At 36.9% G+C, this 21769-nt stretch overlaps 1 protein-coding gene across 1 annotated transcript; it reads right to left on the bottom strand.

Moving 5' to 3' along the window:
• Nucleotides 1–260: 260 nt before the first annotated feature.
• On the bottom strand, nt 261–3012 carry LOC145066268 (calcineurin B-like protein 4). The gene is made up of 8 exons (XM_079013476.1): nt 2869–3012; nt 1686–1830; nt 1498–1580; nt 1372–1431; nt 1190–1298; nt 1056–1108; nt 781–974; nt 261–701 (listed from the first exon to the last, which is right to left on the bottom strand). Exons 2-8 carry the CDS (start codon nt 1768–1770, stop codon nt 638–640), a joined length of 648 nt encoding a protein of 215 aa, XP_078869602.1. The 5' UTR covers nt 1771–1830; nt 2869–3012; the 3' UTR covers nt 261–637.
• Nucleotides 3013–21769: the final 18757 nt, after the last annotated feature.

Here is a 21769-nt window from a genome sequence, read left to right as displayed (position 1 = left end):
GTGGTGCTTATTTCTATTACAGTTGCACAACAAAACCAGTTATCAGACTTGATTTAAAATCTGAATACAACAAAAACTTGTTTTTGAGATTGGCCCTAAGAAAGCAGTTCTAACATGATCACATTTTGGACACCGGAAACCTAATTATGACCAAATAATTGAAACCGGTTACAAAGACAACTGGAAAAACCTGTAGAGAACCCATTGCAACCTTTCTTTTGGTACCCTTTTCAAATTCAAAAACTCTTAACAAAAGAACATAAACAAGAAACAAAATCCAAACATATTTCATGCTCCCTAAACAAAATCACAGTTTATCAACACTTTAAAATCTCTCATTCAACAGCAGAGAACAAAGATAATATGTCTCTTTACAAAACGAACATACTTAAACTCAACAGTTGAATAACACAAATGCAACTTATTGCATATAGAGCATTTGCCATTTTTTTCCCTCTGTACAACAACCTCAAATCTCCTTCAACCTCCATGGCAGCCGAACCATAAAAAATTCCCCTTTTGCCCTTCTCGGCCAATGAATCCAGCTCTCTTAAAAAGGTAGTTCCACTTTTGACACCCAAGTCTCCAATCATGTCAAATTTTGATAAAAAATTCATATTTTCTCCCACTCTATTTGTTATACTTCTGAGTCTTCAACTTCAGAGCTCAAAACAAAACTCGGGAATGCCAAGGTTATGTCCCTACAAATATCAAATCATTATGCAAAAGAAGTGATTATTAAGAAACAGTATGGGCGTTTTCGTCATTTTGTCAACTTACTTCAGGTACGGGAGGGTCATGTTTTTTATAAGAGATGGATTTTTTGCTACAAATTGCTTCCATTCATCTTTATCTATCTTTCCATCCCCTTTAATATCTGCATCACTAAATGTTTTATCCACGATCATTTCAATAACCTCTTCCGAAAGCACCAAATCAGATTCATGTAACAGTGCTATTACCATCTCCTTTAGCTGTTTTTTTTTTTTTTAAATAAAAAAAAAAATGAGATTCATCTTCATCATCAAGAATGTAAATAATACAATAATACGGACCTCTTCTCTTTCAATAAAACCAGTATGTCTGAGATCGTATAGCCTGAAAGCAACTGCAAAAAAGAGTTTAATGTCAGATTACACAAAAATCAAAGACCTAAAAATCCGAGATGATTGAGGAGCTCTGAGCTCACATTCGATTTTGTCTTCTATCGGGGCATTTGGATGGAAAACACCTAGTGATCGAACAAATTCTCCACACTCGATAACTCCATTACGTTTCACATCAAATAGATCAAATATCTAGAAAACAAAATTCAACAATTGTTTAGTAAAAAGAAAAAAACTAATTCAAGAAGATTCACAAATCACATACCCTGTCGGCAAAGAGATTCCGCATGTTTCTGTTCCTGAAGAGTGCCAGCTGGAATTCTTCCTGAAGAAGATGTTAACGCTTCGACTATAAGCAAGAAAACTATAATTAAAATTAATCTCAGAATACCTTGTGAATGAGGCCATCATCAATAATGGAGCTGCTCAGCTTCTTGAAAAGCTCATACAACGCCTCGACTTCACTCACAGTGACTGAAATTTTCAAGGTTCAAGGTTAAACAAGGAAAACCCGAACGTTTTAATTAAACTTGGGAAAGGAAGATAGAAAATTAAAGATGATTTGATTCAAGAACTCACATGGGGTTTCTTTAGCAAGAAGAGCGGGATCTTCATACCCAGGGCTATTATGATGCTTAACGCCAGAGGAACAAATGCAACCCATCAAAATCGATGATAAGTTGTTGATAAGATCATGCTAAAGATATAAGCCCTTTTGATCTATCTGCAAACGTGATTTGCAAGTATAACACGTTAATCCAGGGAAACAAGGATGACGTTTCTACTTTATAACAAAAAATATGTAGACTATATAGATTGGATATAAGCCGATGTCTCGTTTATACACCATAAAAAAAATAATAACATTGTGGTGTAAAGTCAAACCAATTTGATGGCGATGTGAAAGATGTGTTAACCAATTAATAACAAAAGAGAAAGCTACCCACAAAATCTTTGCATGTAGACATTCAGCATATATTGGGCCTAACTTGAAGTTATCATAAAACCCCAACTTGTTTAGGTCATTGGGATTTGGGAACACCATATTTGAATATGTTTTGCATCTTCAAATTCTTGAGGATAATCATCATCAAAAGAGTACAAAAACAAAAGACAACTGGAATCCTTTTCAATGAATATACTATAGTAAGGAAGAAAACAAAAGGAAGGTTGTAGGTTTTTGAAAGCACCATCTAATTTATTTTATGGTAATGTGCATAAGCAAACCTAAACTTATGCATAACAACAAATTAAAATATATTAAAATGAAAAGCATTCGTGAATTGACAAGCAGAAAGCTGGTAGTAAGTCGTAGCCATCGAAATCTATAAAAAAATTTATAATCACAGATACTGATCAGAATTGCAACTCTATTGCAGACTTGCATATCAAGTTGGTAATCAGGACATGAGGAGACGAAACGAAACCCTTATTTTGTAACATTTGTATATTATAAAAAAGATATCCGATACAATCAAAATATAAAAAGCAGCAATATAGTCTGTCTTTGAAAGTGATATTTTTAAAATATTAGCTGTAAAAAGTGGATGTTTCTGAGAATACCCTATTCGAATTCAACTCGGTAGCTATCATTAAAATGTAAATCGTGAACAGGAATATTTAAAAATGTGGATTTCCTAGGTTTCTGATTGCGAAGAACACACAGAAAATGGAGTTGTAGAGTGTTGATCTTAACGGATTAAACCCTAACTCATAATCGTCGATGTTTCTGAGAATACACAATTTGAATTCAAGTCGGTACCTAAAGGAGGAAATGTTTCCACAATTTCTCCAAGATGACACAAGGTGCAAATGCAGAGAAGATGAGAGAGGACGGCTGGCTGACCTGCAGAGGAGATGAGAAGGATGTTGGTGGAAAACTCGAGATCTTTAATGGAGGTGCCGTGTTACTGTTGGTGATGTGTAGATTCATTAAATTAAAGGAAAAAAGGGTAAAGGCAGCCATACAAATCTTGTTGGATTCATGGAGTCTCGTGTCTTTTTCTGCGCATCACTTTCTGACTGCTGACCGACCTTTCTATGCTTAAATACGGGGAGCGGATAAAAAAACAAAATTAGCCAAAAGTTTTATTTACGTTTTACTTAATAGTCAAAAACGAACGTTCAATCAAGAAAGAAAAATAACTTACAATGAAAACAAGTAACAGAAAATTTGTTATTTAGGTCCTTAAATTTTCAATTGAATTGAATAAGGAATCCAGTTTTTTATATTGGTTTAAAATACCAACGATTACGATTTTGATCGATTAAAATGAAAACGAAAATCGTCATTGTCCTTGACACATCTAAACTAAAAGTCTCATCTAATCATTTTAACCGATGAAAATCGTAATCGCTGTTATTTTAGAACCAAAATAAAAATTTTGTTTGCTTATTGGATATAAATCAAGTTTAGTGACCTAAAGAAAAAATCTTGGATTATTGTTTGTCATTTTAAGTCATTTTCCCCAAAAAAAAAATAACCAATGAAACAGTAGTTAATTAAGGAAAAATATGCTTTCTTCAAGAAACCAACGGTTTCCTTAAAATCGGTTTAAAGGAACTACCACTCGGAGGCATTGAGTATTGTTTTGGAGCTCGTCTTCTATTTGAAGCCTCATTAACCCAAAATATAGACTAAATTACACGAATGGTCCATATGGTTTAGGATAATTTGTGCGTTTGGTCCCTAACTTATTTTTTAACTCGGAAGGTCCCTACTATTTGTTTTTGTTACGTGTTTGGTCCCTGTTTTACTTAAAAAACTATTTTCCCTTAATTTTTTAATTTATTTAAATAAACAAACTCCTAACCGCACCTCCCTCACCTTACCTTATATATCCCATAATTTTTCCCGATTTAAATAATAGTCTTTTTAGGTAAGACAGGGACCAAGCGCATAACAAAAACAAACAGTAGGGACCAAACACATAACAAAAACAAACTGTAAAAACCTTCTAAGTTAAAAAAATAAGTTAAGGACCATACGTACAATTTACCCCAAACCATAAGGACCATTTGTGTAATTTACTCCAAAATATATAAAGTTGAAAATTTTCATTTAAATCATTTTTCATTTTTTGAAACTAGAGAAACAAGGGCGGACGCAGAAATACATAGTAAGTGTTGTTGAGATTAAAGAAGGTGTTGTCGATGCAGGAAAAATAGGTAAAAAACCAAAAAAAAAAATCGAAAAAAAATTCACTGCGTGTAGGAAAAGTAGATGTTACCGGTGCTACACCGGGACACCAAGCAAAACCGTCCCTATAGAGAAACGCTCTCAATGGCGGCTCCGAACAACAACCAGATATTTCTCGTATTCTTCTTTTTTTTCTTTTTTTATTTGATATGAAATTTATTAGCATTTGGTTCTTTTTTTTTTTGCAAAAAAATAAAATAAAAAATAGAGTAAATTATCAGAATGGTCCATATGCTTTGGGGTAATCTGCGTGTTTGGTCCTTAATTTTTTTTTAACCCGGACGGTCACTAAGATGTAATTTTGTTGCATGTTTAGTCTCTGTTAGACATGAAATATCTGTATTATTCTTCTTTATTTATTTTTTGATTTATTTATTGCTTATTGATTAATTATTTTATATATGTATTTATTATTTATTTAAAACATAAAATGAATTAAAATATACCTAAACCTAACCTAAATCGACATCCATTATATACTTTACCCTCTTGTTTTTCCTCCCCTGCATCCAACCTCACCGTCTTTCTGGTCTATTTCTTCCTTCGGCTATCAACATCTTCTCATTCTATTTCTTAAACTCATCCGTAAGTTCAAGATGCATCCAAGGTTTTGATTGGAAGAGGGTATTGATACCCATTTAACATTCTTGTAACCCATGTGGTCTTCAAAAAAGCCTCCAGAAACCACGATCTAAGGTTTTGATTTCACGATGGCTGCTTTAGGTCGTCTAGGAATGGTTCGTTGCACCTGAATGAGAAAGAGGAAGGAAGGTTGGCGGTCTGGTGGTTTAGGGGGGTTGGCATTTCGCCGATGATGGTGGTCTAAATGTTCTTTTGAACCACCAACACCGCCCACTAGCAGTTCTCTAAAACAGGAAGACTTGAACCATAAATCAAAACATAATGGAGCCCTTCAATGCCCTTCAACTTCGATGACAATCACCACATTCTCTCATCTACCTTAAGATCTATCGGGAATGTAATTTTTGAATTGATTCTAGTTTTTCTTTCTAATTTAAAGTTCTCGTTTGAATTCATAGTTTTGATTTTGGGATTTGGTTTCTCATTTGAATGGATTTCTGGTATCGAGCTTCATCTGGATTTCTTGTATTTTTTTTTCCAGTGGGAGGGATTGTGGTAATTTAGTCTAGTATAAAGGTGGCGGTGATTTTCAATGACATAGTGGTGGTAGTTTACTCTCGGAAAGAGAAACCAGATAGATGGGAATGATAATACATCTAAAACTAAATAAATTAATAAACTAACAATAATAAATAATAAAAATAAAAGGAAATACATTTAAAAATAAATAAATTAGAAAAAAAGTTAGTAAAGGTAATACAATCATTTCATGTTTGACATAGACTAAATGTGCAACAAAATTACATTTTACGGACCGTTTGAGTTAAAAAAATAGAGACCAAACGCGTAGATTACCCCACGCAACGGGGAGCATTTGAGTAAATTACTCTAAAAAAATAGAAAAATACGAAAACCTTAGGTGTGGTATGTCACATACGGTGTACAAGTTGTTAATGCATAAATTATGCATTAGGAGTTTGTACACCGTAAGTAGCATAACGTACCTATGGTTTATGTATTTTTTTGTTTCTAACTTGAATAGTGATATAGTTGTATATAAAGGTAGGTTATTTGGGTTGATTTCATAGTTTGATCGAAAAAATAATTGAAAAGCAATAAAGAAACAATAGTTATTCGAAAACAACATTACTTTTTAGAAGGAAACAATAGTTTTTGAGCGTCACCTATGGTTTTGTTCTTCGTGGGAGGAAACTGTATTTTACTAGAGAGCATACCGTAGGTGATTAAATCACATACGATTTCATCTACAAAAATGATTTTTTTATATTCAACCACCAAACAATTGACCATTGACCATTCACTGAAATAGTAGGCGAATTAGATGGTCTACGATTTCCTTGGTTATTTTTGCCTAATTACAATATTTTGGCTATTAAGTGAAAAGTAATTAAAGCGTTTGACTAGTTTGTCGTTTTCTCTTTTTATAACGGAAACGCCTTAACTTTAGTTTTTCGTCGCTTAGTACATATTTAGAATTTGGCTATCAATTAATTTAATCGGATTTTAGTTTCAAGATTAGTCGATCCCCGCCGCTATTCAGAAAAATAACCATTTTGTCATATTTTTGAATAAAATTCAAAAAAGGTTTATGTCATATTATACCAACTAATTATTTAGTATCTTTTATTTGATCTCTTTAGTCATTTCAATGTCTACTACAGGGAAAATCAACTATTAATGTTTAAATGGTATCATTAAGATACGATATATCAAGTGTTTATCATTTTGGATGTTGATTGACCTGATTTGTCTATGTAGAACCTATATAGTGATACACATGTCATGTTAGTCAAATTTTAATGTACGGAAATGATAACTAATGAAATTACCTCGAATTTTGTGAAAGACATCCAAGTGAGATACCAAGTAAAAACCCACCGGGCTCCAAGTATGAACTTTTGGCCAAAGTGTTGAACCTCTAAGCTCGGTCGACCCCACGCTAAGAAGAAAGCCTGATATGTTACCCTATAATCATGGGCGGAGATAGTACGGGGTTGTTGGATGCTCCCCCTCAATCTCCTTTAAAAGTCCAAACAATAGCATACAGGTGTATGTATAATTTGAAGCCACATAGGTTTTCTGTGATAAAAAGCCCCTACCAATCTTTATTAAAAATTCAATTAATATATAGAAAAGTAATAGGGTTATGATTATGAGTAAACTTGGGCCGACAATTAAAGGGATAATGACTTGAAAGGGTAACGAACTTTCGACTTTGTTCACATTTAGTCACTAAACTTTTTTTCGTTATATATTTGCCATTGAACTATTGAAACTGTTCACATTTTACCCTTATGATCGGCTATTACCGGTCATAAAGGTAAAATGTTAACAGTTTCAATAGTTTAGTGGCAAATAAATAACGAAAAAAAGTTTAGTGACTAAATGTGAACAAAATCGAAAGTTCGTTTCCCTCTAAAAAGTTCAATGGCTAAATGTGAACAAACTTCCTATTGTATTATGTTTTAGCAAATTATTTATTTTTGTTTAATTGTAGCAACATTTGTTGATGAAGAAATCTATGAAATAAAAAAACTAAATGTAACATCCGGATTTCCAGGTATCATAATTTAAGTATTTTTCTTTTGAGTTAAGAAGAGAGACTCGACGAGTTGACGCCTCAACTCGTCGAGTAAGGTCGCGACTGATGACTCGGATTAATGAATGGACTCGTCGACTCGGTGAGGCAACTCGACGAGTCCGCGCTGTTGGCAGAAACCCTAAATCTTTGGGCCCGAGCCATATTTAAAGGCATTTATGGCCTTCAATTGCGACTACCTTTCCCATAAGTGAGAACCCTATCGAGCTTGAGTGTGTAGAGTGAGAGGAAGAGCTATCTTGAGCTTTTTGGTGTGATTTTGCAAGAAAGGAGAAGAGTTCCAACAAGAGAGACCAAGGAAGGTTATTGTTCTGAGTTATTCAAGCAAGGAGCTTCATTCTGAGGTACAAAAATAAACCCCTTTCCTTCCCTATTATGTAGATTCCATTTTGGGGTTAGGGCTTGAATCACTTCATCTTTGGGGTTTTGAATGCCTCAAACCCCTCTTGCAAGTTTGTGTTATAGATATGGACCCTTCTAGGTCCAGAGAGACGAGAATATGAAGCTTTAGTAGAGTAAACCTTGGGGTTTGAAGTTAGGAATCTGGACCCTTCTAGGTCCAGAGAGCCAAGAATATGAAGCTTTAGTAGAGTAAACCTTCGGGTTTGAAGTTAGGAAGCATTTATGGGATTTTTATGGTATATATAGTTACTTTCATCTTACACATAGATATGAAGTATTTTATATAAATTACGTGCTATGTGTGCATATTATTTAAATACTTGTTGTCTATGCTGGATGAACGATTTTATACATGTTTTAAAAGATTTAAACGGTATATTTATTTTATATCTACAAATATGTTACGGATGAAACATGGGTAGATGAAATAGTTTGTATGTGATGAAATAAAATGATGAGAGATAGGTGATGATAGAAAGGTAAATAGATAATGATGAATAGGTGATGTAGGATGAAAGGAGATACCATAACCTTAACCGGTAATGTGGAGATGTAGTCATCTACCAGAGTATAGATGGCGACCACGGACTATTCTAGACAACCCAGTAGAAACACCAGCAGGCCCACCACATGTAGGTGATGAATTACGAATTCAGGCGATGTTGTAACTACGTATTCATGCGATGATACTCTAACCCCTTACTATGAATTACGAGTTCAGACGATGTTGTAACTACGTATTCATGGGATGTCACAAATTTCGCATGCCAAACCAATGGTCATAATTCACATCAGTGAGAATGGTTCATTTTTTTTGTAAAACCAAAATCAGATTGGAAATTTTGATTTTTTATTTTGGAAAATGTCAACCCATTGGTTTTTTATTTCGGTTACGGTTTTTTGTTTTTTTGTTTTTAAATATATTTTCAGGGTTTTGTTTTTTTTTTTTTAATTTCATAGATTTCTTCATCAACACATGTTGATACAATTCAACAAAAATAAATAATTTGCTAAAACATAATACAAGTGGAAGTTTTTCACATTTAGTCATTGAACTTTTTAGAGGGAAACGAACTTTCGATTTTGTTCATATTTAGTCACTAAACTTTTTTTTCGTTATCTATTTGCCACTAAACTATTGAAACTGTTCACAATTTACCTTTATGACCGGTAACAACCGGTCATAAGGGTAAAATGTGAACAGTTTCAATAGTTCAATGGCAAATAGATAATGAAAAAAAGTTTAGTGACTAAATGTGAAAAAAGTCGAAAGTTCGTTACCCTTTCAAGTCATTATCCCACAATTAAAATCCCATAGACTTCAATACTTCACCCATATTTTAGTTATCGATTTACCTCCATTTACTTTAATTCGTTTAATATAATTAGTTTCATTATGGGTTCTTTTAACTGCCGATTAACCAATATAGTATATAACTCTTATATATATATATATATATATATATATATATATATATATATATATATATATATATATATATATATATATAAGATTTTGTTTACACTAGCGTCCAAGACCTTTTTCGGACACAATAAAAGCCCCCGTTATCCTTAAATCCTAGCTCCGCCCCTGCTTTTAACCCGACATCAAACTTTATTAGCCGGAGTCAAGCAAAAGCTAATAATCTAGTTAATTGACATGATCGATCCATTGTTTAGTCTAATCATTCGTACTTGACCTATAACTAGGAAACGGACGCCAAACCGTTACCTCGTAAACAACACATGTATAAAAGGAAGAGCCTGATGGACAAGCTACACACACTAAGATTTCATTTATATATGCTTTATTCTTACTCTTTCTACAGGATAAATATTAACTTGATTGTCGGAAAAATCGCGGGGAAACCCAAGATTCAACTAACAATCTTTTATTGCAGCCAGGTATAAAGGTTAAACTAGCCTACTTGTTCATATCTACAAGACGAAAAGATACTTGGGTGCAACATTTGGCATCATCCGTAGGATCTATTACGACTAGCCATGAATGAATCTATAGTGACTCCAGTCGAACATAGTCCCATTCGATAGATGCAAACCATGGAAATTGGAAGTATAAAACCAGTCACAAATTCTAGTACAGGTGAAACTAGTTACATGGAGAAAGAAAAGTAAGAATTCGAGTAGTTTCAAAAGTATCTACACAGGAAGGAAGAAAAGAAAGTGATGAAAGAAGCGATGAAGTAACTTGTGTCTATGCATACGACGGACACAAATACCTCCCAAGAAAACATAGTTGAAAAAGAGCCCGTCGTGCAATGTGAGCTAGCAGAGAAGCTGTTGGAAGAAGGAAACTACATTTGGATTGTTAGTCGTACTAAACCTAGGTAATAAGGAGAAACAACCTTGATAATAGGATTGATGGGGAGGGATGAAAATACAAAGACTTCATGAGTGTCAAACCACCAAGTCTTTCTGGAAGCCCAACACCAATATACGTTTTGGACTTGATCTCTAAGATGGAAATGATGTTTAAGAGTTGTGACTACAGCGATCGACAGAAGCCACAACATGGTGGGAGTCCCACGACGTGGCCAAGACTAGAGTTTTCGTGGGCTTTAAGCTAGCGCCACAACATGGACGTTGTTTTATGACAAACCCTAATCTGAGGTTTGATCCCTATTTAAGGGAATGTGATTGATACAGTTGCCCACCCTCAACCTCATTAACTCTCCCTCAGCCTCCAAAAGGAAACCCTATCCTCCATTGCTAACCTTTGAGTTCTTGCATATTTTGGTGGTATTTTTAAGAAGAAGAAGAAGGCATCTTTGAGCTTGGTTCCAACAAGAGAATATTCTCACCAACCTTGAGCATATTTCTAGACCATTTTAAGTCCCCAAAATCCAACATTTATGTTAGTTATCTTTAGATCTAGACCTTTTGTCGCTAAATTTTCTTGGTGTGACAATTTGGATGGTTGAATCTCATAAAGTTGGAAAATTTATGCATCTATGTGATCATTCTAGAGTTATATGTTCCAGATCTAAGGATCTATGTAGTTTTTGGTTCCATTCTCAAGTTTAAGCCTTTATTATCATGTTTTTGACCTAAAATGGAAGGGACACGCATTGAACATGCATGTCCATAAAGCTATCATTTTTAGAGCTTATTTGGATTATGCACGTCTGAACCGCCTCATAGGGCCTACATCCTATCCAGACCGCTCGCTGGGCCTTCGGCCTAACTGAACCCTTTGCAGGACCTTCAGTATATCCGGACTGCCCTGGGTATGTTGGCCTTCAGCACAAAGAAAGACTGCCTCAACCCAAACCCCAATCAACAAACATGTGCACATATCAAACATATCATATATATTATACGCTAGCATACATAATAGTCAAACCGATCTAACCGATCACTAATCATAGCAACATCCTATTACCAGGATACAAACCTAACACGTCACTAATATATCATATCACCATCCTAACTACCAGAATTTAAATCAATAAGCATATCATGAAATAAACCCATATACAATCCGAAGGGCCGGAATTGGTGCCTTAGAACCTGTTGATATAGTAAGAATAACTCACCTCACAACAGACGCGCTGAGGAAATAAGCTCAACTCTCGGATCACCGTCACAAACTCCACCACCTATGTTCACCATAGAATGATATCCATAAATTTCCAATTCTCCCAAAGTGCCCCAGAAGTCAACTGGTCAACCCTAGGTCAACGTCAAAGTCAACGGTCAAGTTTAACAGTCCATGTTGACATGACTCGTCGAGTGTAGTTCACCGACTCGTTGAGTCCTTCCAGAACTCGAGTAGTCGCAAAATCCCCCATTGACTCGTCGAGTTTCCCTGCAACTCGCCGAGTTCGATGTCTAAAAGTCAGGGAAACCCTAGCTGACTCGCCGAGTCCATGCAAAAGTCCTTGCATGACAATCTTCATCGGACTCGCCGAGTTGACCATGCAACTCGCCGATCCCCTTCAGACCTTTCTTCATTCAGATGTTTTGTGAGCCATTCCAAGGCTCCATATTGCAGATCAAGCTTCCCCGGTCATGTTTATCACGTAAAGCTGCAAACTTTACATGCATGCAAGGCTCTAAAGACTTATAATATCAATTCCAAGCTTGAAATGGGGTTGAACTCATAAGGAAGGGCTCATACTTGCTAAAGTTGGAGATTTTATGGACTTAAAGACCAAGGTGAGCTAAGATCTGGAGTTACAACTTCAGATCCTAGCTCATACTCAAGAAAGGTTACATAATATGCTAGAAAAAGCCCTAATCCGCAACAAAATGAGATCTCAAAGGAAAGAAGGTCAAGGTAACGACTTAATACCTTCAAATGATGCTAAGCTGAGGTAGATTTCAGATCCACACACGTTCCTTGCTTCTAGCTACTTGATCTTCAAGCTCCTCTTACTAAGATCCACCTCCCAAAGCCTAAATCACACAAAATTAGAGCACACACACGGATTAGGGTTTTCTGAACTCTCAAGAGGCTGTAAGGGAGGCTAAAGGGGCCAATGATCCTTTAAATAGGGTGCAAAACCCCAGAAATTAGGGTTTCATCTTCCAGCTCCTACTTGTCAAGTCCTTTCTTGGACTCGGCGAGTAGGTCACTTAAACACGTGGCCCAATCCGCTTCTACTCGACGAGTCAGGGCATCCAACTGGTCGAGTAGACCTTGCAAATTATGAAAATTAAAGCCATAAAATTAATACCTAAATGTCGGGGCAATAGGGCCACGCCTAGTCATCTAGGAATTAAATTCGTCTACTGATAAAGATCCTTTAAGAAAGATCCCTTGAGATCGTCATATTAGGTTAGTAAGTGAGAATAACGGGAGTGTGGTAATTGGATTATTTGAATTTTGAATAATATATAATCAAAGATTATAATATTGTGGGTTGAAAACCCCATGTATCTCACCAGGTTTCCCAACATGACCCACTCAGTTTCTTTGCATCTCATGTAATTATATATGGATAATGATGTATGTTTCTGTACAGAGATTCAAGGACATGTTGACCGTTACTGTAATGAAATGTAGTAAGTCTTCAGTTATGCTTATGTATCTTGTATCAGTTATGACACCCCAAGTTTTAAAAATATAAATGAAAAACATATCTTCTGAAATTCCTTGATTTGATATTCTATCATATCAATCATATTTTGGGACCAATTCAAAAATAAAATAAATACTTTGTTTTTAAATAAGCATAAATAAAAAAAATTAAATTGTTGTAAATTTGGTGATGTCACAGTCGATATTAGAGCATTTGTTTATGAGAACTAGGAGTAAGGATTTATTTCTAGACTTAAACTAGAATGCTAAACGATGGTCGTGAGATGTGTGTCTAATATATTTTAGGTAATACACCTGAATTGACACACGCACTAGCTTACTTTACGATAAGCTACCTAATTTGCTTTTATATGCTAAATAATCTATAGAATGACATGCATTAGGTTACCTATCTAGATTTCTTTAAGGTTTGTTGCTGACATAGAATTAGGAAATTTTATGTGCTCAGGATTCTAAACGTTTAACTACGATATTAGAACTAACATATAACCTTTTGGAGTGATAAGGAGAAATACGCGTCTAAACCTTCTATAACTATATTCTCATATTAATACATTGAACATCTCTTTTTGTGTATAGAACATCATGGTGAGGACACATAACTGATTAGGAAACAATAACAGAAACAGTCAACCTGATCCTCGAGTAGTCGAGCGTGCAACAGAAGTTGTGCAAGTAGTTGAGCCAATCATGGTGGCGATGATACAAGAAATGTTGGATCGTCAGATAGAAGAGACAAGGCACCTACTTCAAGGGAATATAGATGAACCTATTGCACCCGTCGTGCAATGTGAGCTAGCAGAGAAGCTGTTGGAAGAAGGAAACTACAGTAGGATTGTTAGTCGTACTGAACCCTAGGTAATAAGGAGAAACAACCTTGATAATAGGATTGATGGGGAGGGATGAAAATACAAAGACTTCATGAGTGTCAAACCACCAAGTCTTTCTGGAAGCCCAACACCAATATAAGTTTTGGACTTGATCTCTAAGATGGAAATGATGTTTAAGAGTTGTGACTACAGCAATCGACAGAAGCCACAACATGGTGATGGAGTCCCACGACGTGGCCAAGACTAGAGTTTTCGTGGGCTTTAAGCTAGCGCCACAACATGGACGTTGTTTTATGACAAACCCTAATCTGAGGTTTGATCCCTATTTAAGGGAATGTGATTGATACAGTTGCCCACCCTCAACCTCATTAACTCTCCCTCAACCTCCAAAAGGAAACCCTATCCTCCATTGCTAACCTTTGAGTTCTTGTGTATTTTGGTGGTATTTTTAAGAAGAAGAAGAAGGCATCTTTGAGCTTGGTTCCAACAAGAGAATATTCTCACCAACCTTGAGCATATTTCTAGACCATTTTAAGTCCCCAAAATCCAACATTTATGTTAGTTATCTTTAGATCTAGCCCTTTTGTCGCTAAATTTTCTTGGTGTGATAATTTGGATGGTTGAATCTCATAAAGCTGGAAAATGTATGGATCCATGTGATCATTCTAGAGTTATATGTTCCAGATCTAAGGATCTATGTAGTTTTTGGTTCCATGCTCAAGTTTAAGCCCTTATTATCATGTTTTTGACCTAAAATGGAAGGTACACGCATTGAACATGCATGTCCATAAAGCTATCATTTTTAGAGCTTATTTGGATTATGCATGTCTAGACCGCCTCATAGGGCCTACATCCTATCCAGACCGCTCGCTGGGCCTTCGGCCTAACTGAACCCCTTTGCAGGACCTTCAGTATATCCGGACTACCCTGGGTATGTTGGCCTTCAGCACAAAGCAGGACTGCCTCAACCCTACCCCCAATCAACAAACATGTGCACATATCATACATATCATATATATTATACGCTATCATACATAATAGTCAAACCGATCTAACCGATCACTAATTATAGCAACATCCTATTATCAGGATACAGACCTAACACGTCACTAATATAGCATATCAACATCCTAACTACCAGGATTTAAATCAATAAGCATATCATGAAATAAACCCATATACAATCCGAAGGGCCAACATTGGTGCCTTAGACCCTGTTGATATAGTAAGAATAACTCACCTCACAACAGACGTGCTGAGGAAATAAGCTCAACTCTCGGATCACCGTCACAAACTCCACCACCTATGTTCACCATAAAACGTTATCCATAAATTTCCAATTCTCCCAAAGTGCCCCAGAAATCAACTGGTCAACCCTAGGTCAACGTTAAAGTCAACGATCAAGTTCAACAGTCCATGTTGACATGACTCGTTGAGTGTAGTTCACTGACTCATCGAGTCCTTCCAGAACTCGTGTAGTCATGAAATCCCCCATTGACTCGTCGAGTTTCCTTGCAACTCGCCGAGTTCGATGTCCAAAAGTCAGGGAAACCCTACCTAACTCGCCGAGTCCATGTAGAAGTTCTTGCACGACAATCTTCATCGGACTCGCCGAGTTGACCATGCAACTCGCCGAGCCCCTTCAGACCTTTCTTCATTCAGATGTTTTGTGAGCCATTCCAAGGCTCCATAATGCAGATCAAGCTTCCCCAGGCATGTTTATCACGTAAAGCTGCAAACTTTATGTGCATGCAAGGCTCTAAAGACTTATAATATCAATTCCAAGCTTGAAATGGGGTTTAACTCATAAGGAAGGGCTCATACTTGCTAAAGTTGGAGACTTTATGGACTTAAAGACCAAGGTGAGCTAAGATCTGGAGTTGCAACTTCTGATCCTAGCTCATACTCAAGAAAGGCTACATAATATGCTAGAAAAAGCCCTAATCCTCAACAAAATGAGATCTAGAAGGAAAGAAGGTCAAGGTAACGACTTAATACCTTCAAATGATGCTAAGCTGAGGTAGATTTCAGATCCACACACGTTCCTTGCTTCTAGCTACTTGATCTTCAAGCTCCTCTTACGAAGATCCACCTCCCAAAGCTTAAATCACACAAAATTAGAGCACACACACGGATTAGGGTTTTCTGAACTCTCAAGAGGCTGTAAGGGAGGCTAAAGGGGCCAATGATCCTTTAAATAGGGTGCAAAACCCCAGAAATTAGGGTTTCATCTTCCAGCTCCTACTTGTCAAGTCCTTTCTTGGACTCGGCGAGTAGGTCACTTAAACACGAAATTATGAAAATTAAAGCCATAAAATTAATACCTGAATGTTGGGGAGATAGGGCCATGACTATTCATCTAGGAATTAAATTTTTCTGCTGATAAAGATCCTTTAAGAAAGATCCCTCAAGATCGTCATTTTAGGATTAGTAAGTGAGAATAACGGGAGTGTGGTAATTGTATTATTTGAATTTTGAAGAATATATAATCAAAGATTATAATATTGTGGGTTGAAAACCACATGTGTCTCACCAGATTTCCCAACATGACCCACTCAGTTTCTTTGCATCTCATGTAATTATATATGGATAATGATGTATGTTTCTGTACAGAGATTCAAGGACATGTTTACCATTATTGTAATGAAATATAGTAAGTCTTCATTTATGCTTATGTATCTTGTATCAGTTATGACACCCCAAGTTTTAAAAATATAAATGAAACTTTGAGAAGTATTAATGGATAATGTTATAAATTTTATCCATCAATGCCATGAGAAGGACCAAATCGGAGCTTTTGAGCTCTTGAAGTTGTGGGAAGAATGAATTACTTGTTAAGCTGTCCAGACCAGTCGCCAAGGCATGGCCTTAGGATGCCATGACATGTGGACTGGGTAGAGACCCATCTACTTTGTCATTTAGCAGCCACAATGTAGCCAAGGATGGCCACGACATGACGACCAGCTGGAGTGACTTTTGACTTTTGAATTTGACTGTTGACTTTGACCAAGTTTGAATTTAGGCATTTGGGATACTTTGAGTAGTAGATTAAGGATTGGTCCCTGAGTTTTGAACAGGTAACTCGTAGAGCCGGTAATTGGAGCAACATTCAGTTCTACTATCTTTCTGACATTGCGGTAAGTTTTCCTCACTGTACTTGTGGGTTGAAGGCACAAATTTTGGCCTACTGGATTATGTATCCTGGTATATTGGATGATGCTATGTTGATTGTATGATAGAATGGTAGATCTGTATGATTACCTGTGTTCATGGGTTATGTGTTAGACTGGTATATTTTTATGATTAGATGTACTTGCTGGTTATTGATTGTTATTATATATGTCGACATGCTATGGTTTGTTGGGTTGAGGAAGTCCTGCTTTGTGCTGAAGGCTAAGAAACCTGGGGCAGTCCAGATAGGATGTAGGCCCTGTGAGGCGGTCTATTCAGGCCGAAGGCCTAAAAAGCAGTCCATATAGGTTGTAGTGATGGTTTTTAGCCATATGAACATTCCTATGCACACATACAAACCCTAATGCTTGGATCTAGGTTTCTCTAATTAAACATGCATTGGATCCAAGACTTCTAATAACTAATAGAGTATAAGAACAATACAAAATTAGAGTTAGAAGCATACCTTGAAACACGTGTTTAATCTTCTAGTTCTTGGAGCTTTAGAGTCACAAATGTCACTCCTCTAATGGTTTACAAACACCAACTAGCAAGAGGATGATTTGAGAGATAGGAGAGGGAAGAAATCGGCCAGGGTTTCTTTGCTTTAGCAGAGGTGTCGATTTCCCTTGCCCTAAGGGTCTATTTATACTTGTAAGGCTCCTAAGGTTTCACCCTTAAACCCTAATTGGATAACTTTTAATCAAAGCAATCCAAATCCTTTCCAAGATAATCCCTTGGATGATTTGTGGCTTATCCTAAGCCCTAGAAATCGTCCAACCCTATCCATAAAGGATTTACAGCCCAAAGTGAAACTATCAAACAATTGACAGTTTATACCCTCTTATTTAATTAATCTCTTTAAGTCACCAAATTAATTCTAATTAATTTATGACTTATATTAATCAAATAACAATATTATTGTTCCTTATATTATTCTCATAATATATTAATAATATTTATTCTCTCATAATAAATCATCCTGTCAAGTTGCTATGGTGAAGGCAACCCAAAAGGACCATGCACAATCGGGTCAAATACTTGTCTAATATAGTTGCAGCCTTAGACACTATTCCAACAGTCTCCCACTTGGATAAGTCTAGTAACTATATGCACAAGTACAATTCGATTTGCAATCATAGCTCTCAAAGACGCTGTCAAACTCTAATCTAATCAATCTTGTCCTTTAGATAAGGGATCGTACAGTCCTCTGTTAGATATCATGCTGACAATTCTATGGAATAATTTGTCTAGCATTTTGGTTTCTCGAGCTCCGATTCATTTGACATAGAACTTAATCGAACACATCAATTTAGTTCTGACCGGGCCCGGCACATAAGTCAAATCAAATCATCGAGCAGCCGAGATATCGCTTTTACCCTCTTGGGATAAAAGTAACAGATAAACTTTGACTTATATGCATTTACTTATTCATTAATCAACTATACACAACAATGCGTTTTATAACACCGAGTTACTGATGCGTTTTCGCATTATCAATGTACAACCAATTAACAAATAACAAACCATATATCTAGGTTTTAAGACTATATGATATTATCGTCTTGCGATCACCCATTTATATCATATTCCATAAGGTGATTCCAGCAAGCGCGGGTTTGTTCCAATGCTCAAAACTAGTTCATAAGCACTCATGAACGTTACAGCAACCCTTTGCTATGTCTAAAACCATTTAGACAATCTACACACCGATTCATGACAATCTTCATTCATATCTACTTCCAACATATGAACGATTGTGGACAATTTGAATAATTCGATTATTCTTAATAAACTCAATTATTCTGGAAGTCAAAACATGCAAAAATGAAAGAATAGTTAAATAATTAACACAAGACAGTAACATTACTCATAAATAATACTCCTTTATTTAATCATCAAATGTTAATTACATTTATCTATTACATGTTTCTACTACTATCTAATCTATGCTAATATCATCCTTCAGCCCAATATTCCTAGCATGTTGCAAGTGCTTAACCCTACTCAGTCCCTTCGTAAGCGGATCTGCTGGGTTATCTTCTGATGATATCCTCTTCACTACGAGTTTTCCTTCTTCTACACGATGTCTAATAAAGTGATATTTTCTGTCGATATGTCGAGATCTACCATGATCCCTCGGTTCCTTGGTAAAGGCAACCGCTCCTTCATTATCACATAAAATTTCCATGGGCTCTTTTATGACAGGTACAACTCCAAGATCACCGATGAAGTTATTCAACCATATTGCCTCCTTCGACGCTTCGCTCGTTGCAATGTACTCTGATTCGCACGTTGAATCAGCTACAGTTTCCTGCTTGGAACTTTTCCAAGTTACTGCTCGTCCATTTAGGGTAAAGACCCAGCCCGACTGCGAATGGTAGTTGTCCCTGTCGGTCTGAAAGCTGGCGTCACTATACCCTCGCATCTTCAAGTCATCACTCCCTCCGAGGACTAAGAACCATTCCTTTGTCCTCCGAAGGTACTTAAGGATATTCTTCACCGCAATCCAATGGCTCTGCCAGGGTTCCCTTGATATCTGCTAACCATGCTCAAAGCAAAGGCTACATCAGGGCGAGTACAAGTCATAGCATACATGATTGAGCCAACTTCGGAAGCGTATGGTACTCGGCTCATTTATGCTATTTCATCTTCAGTACTCGGACTTTGAGTCTTACTCAACTTGGCATTACTTTGTATCGGTAATTCTCCCTTCTTCGAGTTTTCCATACTAAAACGTTTTAGTACCTTCTCTAAGTAAGTGTTCTAACTAAGTCCTATTAGTCTCTTACTTCTTTCTCTCACTATCCTTATTCCCAAAACATAAGAAGCCTCTCCAAGGTCCTTCATAGCGAAGCACTTCCCGAGCCAGGACTTAACCTCCTGCAGAGTCGGGACGTCGTTTCCTATGAGTAATATGTCATCGACATATAGAACGAGGAAGCTTACTACACTCCCATTGGCTTTGACATATACACACGATTCATCTTCGCTTCATACAAATCCAAACTCTTTGACTTTCTCATCGAAGCAAAGATTCCATCTGCGAGATGATTGCTTAAGTCCATAAATGGACTTCTCAAGCTTACACACTATATTCGGATGCTTCGGATCCACAAACCCCTCTGGCTGAGCCATGTAAACATCCTCAGCCAACTTTCCGTTAAGGAAAGCGGTCTTGACATCCATTTGCCAAATCTCATAATCATGAAATACGGCAATAGCTAGCATTACTCTAATAGACTTTATCTTCGCAACCGGTGAGAAGGTCTCATCATAGTCAACTCCGGGAGTTTGAGTAAAGCCCTTCGCAACCAATCGCGCCTTATACGTGTGTACGTTTCCATCCACGTCGGTCTGCTTCTTGAAGATCCATTTGCACCCAACGGTCTTACGTTCGGGCACGTTATCAACCAAATTCCAAACTTGGTTATCATACATGGATTGGATCTCGCTATCCATTGCCTCTTTCCATCTTGCAGACTCCGGGACTGCCATGGCTTCCTTATAGCTATTAGGTTCATCAAGGTTTATTAGTGTACCATCACTAATATACGTGTCCCCTTCGGTAGTAATATGAAAACCATAAAACTGGGGTTGAACTCTAACTCTTTCGGAATATCTAAGAGGTAAGGATTTCTCAATCGGTTCAACCGGAGTTTCCTCCTCGGGTTGAGTGCCAGCGGTAGAGGTTCCTTCATCTATCGATTCATGAATCTCTTCAAGCTCGATTTGCCTCCCACTGTCTCCTTGGCTTATGAGTTCTCGCTCTCGGAAAACTCCTATCCTCGCAACAAAGACAACATTGTCCTTCGGTCTATAGAAGAGATATCCAAAGGATTTCTGCGGGTAGCCGATGAAAATACATTGCTCACTACGAGGTTCGAGCTTGTCGTGAGTATCTCGTCTTATGAAAGCCTCGCAACCCCAAACCTTGATATGTGCCAACGAGGGAGCTTTCCCTGTCCACATCTCGTGAGGTGTTTTGGCAACCTTTTTAGTAGGGACTCGGTTAAGGATATGGGCGGCAGTCTCTAAGGCATACCCCCAAAAACAGATTGATAGTGAAGCACGACTCATCATAGAGCGAACCATGTCTAACAAGGTTTGATTACGCCTTTCTGCCACACTATTCAACTGCGGTGTCCTAGATGGCGTCAATTGTGAAACTATTCCACACTCCTTGAGATAATCGTGGAACTCAAGACTTAGGTACTCTCCTCCTCAATCGGATCGAAGCATCTTAATTTTCCTGCCCAATTGATTCTCCACTTCATTCTTGAACTCTTTGAACTTTTCAAAAGTTTCTGACTTTTGCTTGATTAAGTAGATATACCCATATCTACTATAGTCATCGGTAAAAATCACATAGAAACGGTTCCCATCCTTCGTGGTTGATCTAAACGGTCCACATACATCGGTATGTATTAGGTCCAATAGATCCTCACCCATTTCACACGTACTTGTGAAGGGTGACTTAGTCATCTTTCCAAGTAAACAAGACTCGCATGTGTCATATTCCCTAAGGTCGAATGACTCCAACACTCCATCCAAGACGACAATTCCATAAGGATGCTTTATCCATACTATTGGAAGAATCTATGTTCAAAACATCATTTCCTAAGTTATCAACAATCATAACAGTTTCATAAATTCCATTACACGGTATTGCTTCAAAATAAAAGACACCATTTAGATAAGCCAAAATAGAACCATTCTCATTATTAAAAGAAAATCTAAAACCTTGTCTAAACAAACCATGAAATGAAATGATGTTTCTAGCCATTTCTGGCG

The sequence above is a fragment of the Lactuca serriola genome, chromosome 8, assembly GCF_051521515.1.
Source record: "Lactuca serriola cultivar US96UC23 chromosome 8, Lser_US96UC23_V15, whole genome shotgun sequence".
NCBI lineage: Eukaryota > Viridiplantae > Streptophyta > Magnoliopsida > Asterales > Asteraceae > Lactuca > Lactuca serriola.
This window is presented reverse-complemented; position numbering and strand designations above follow the sequence as displayed.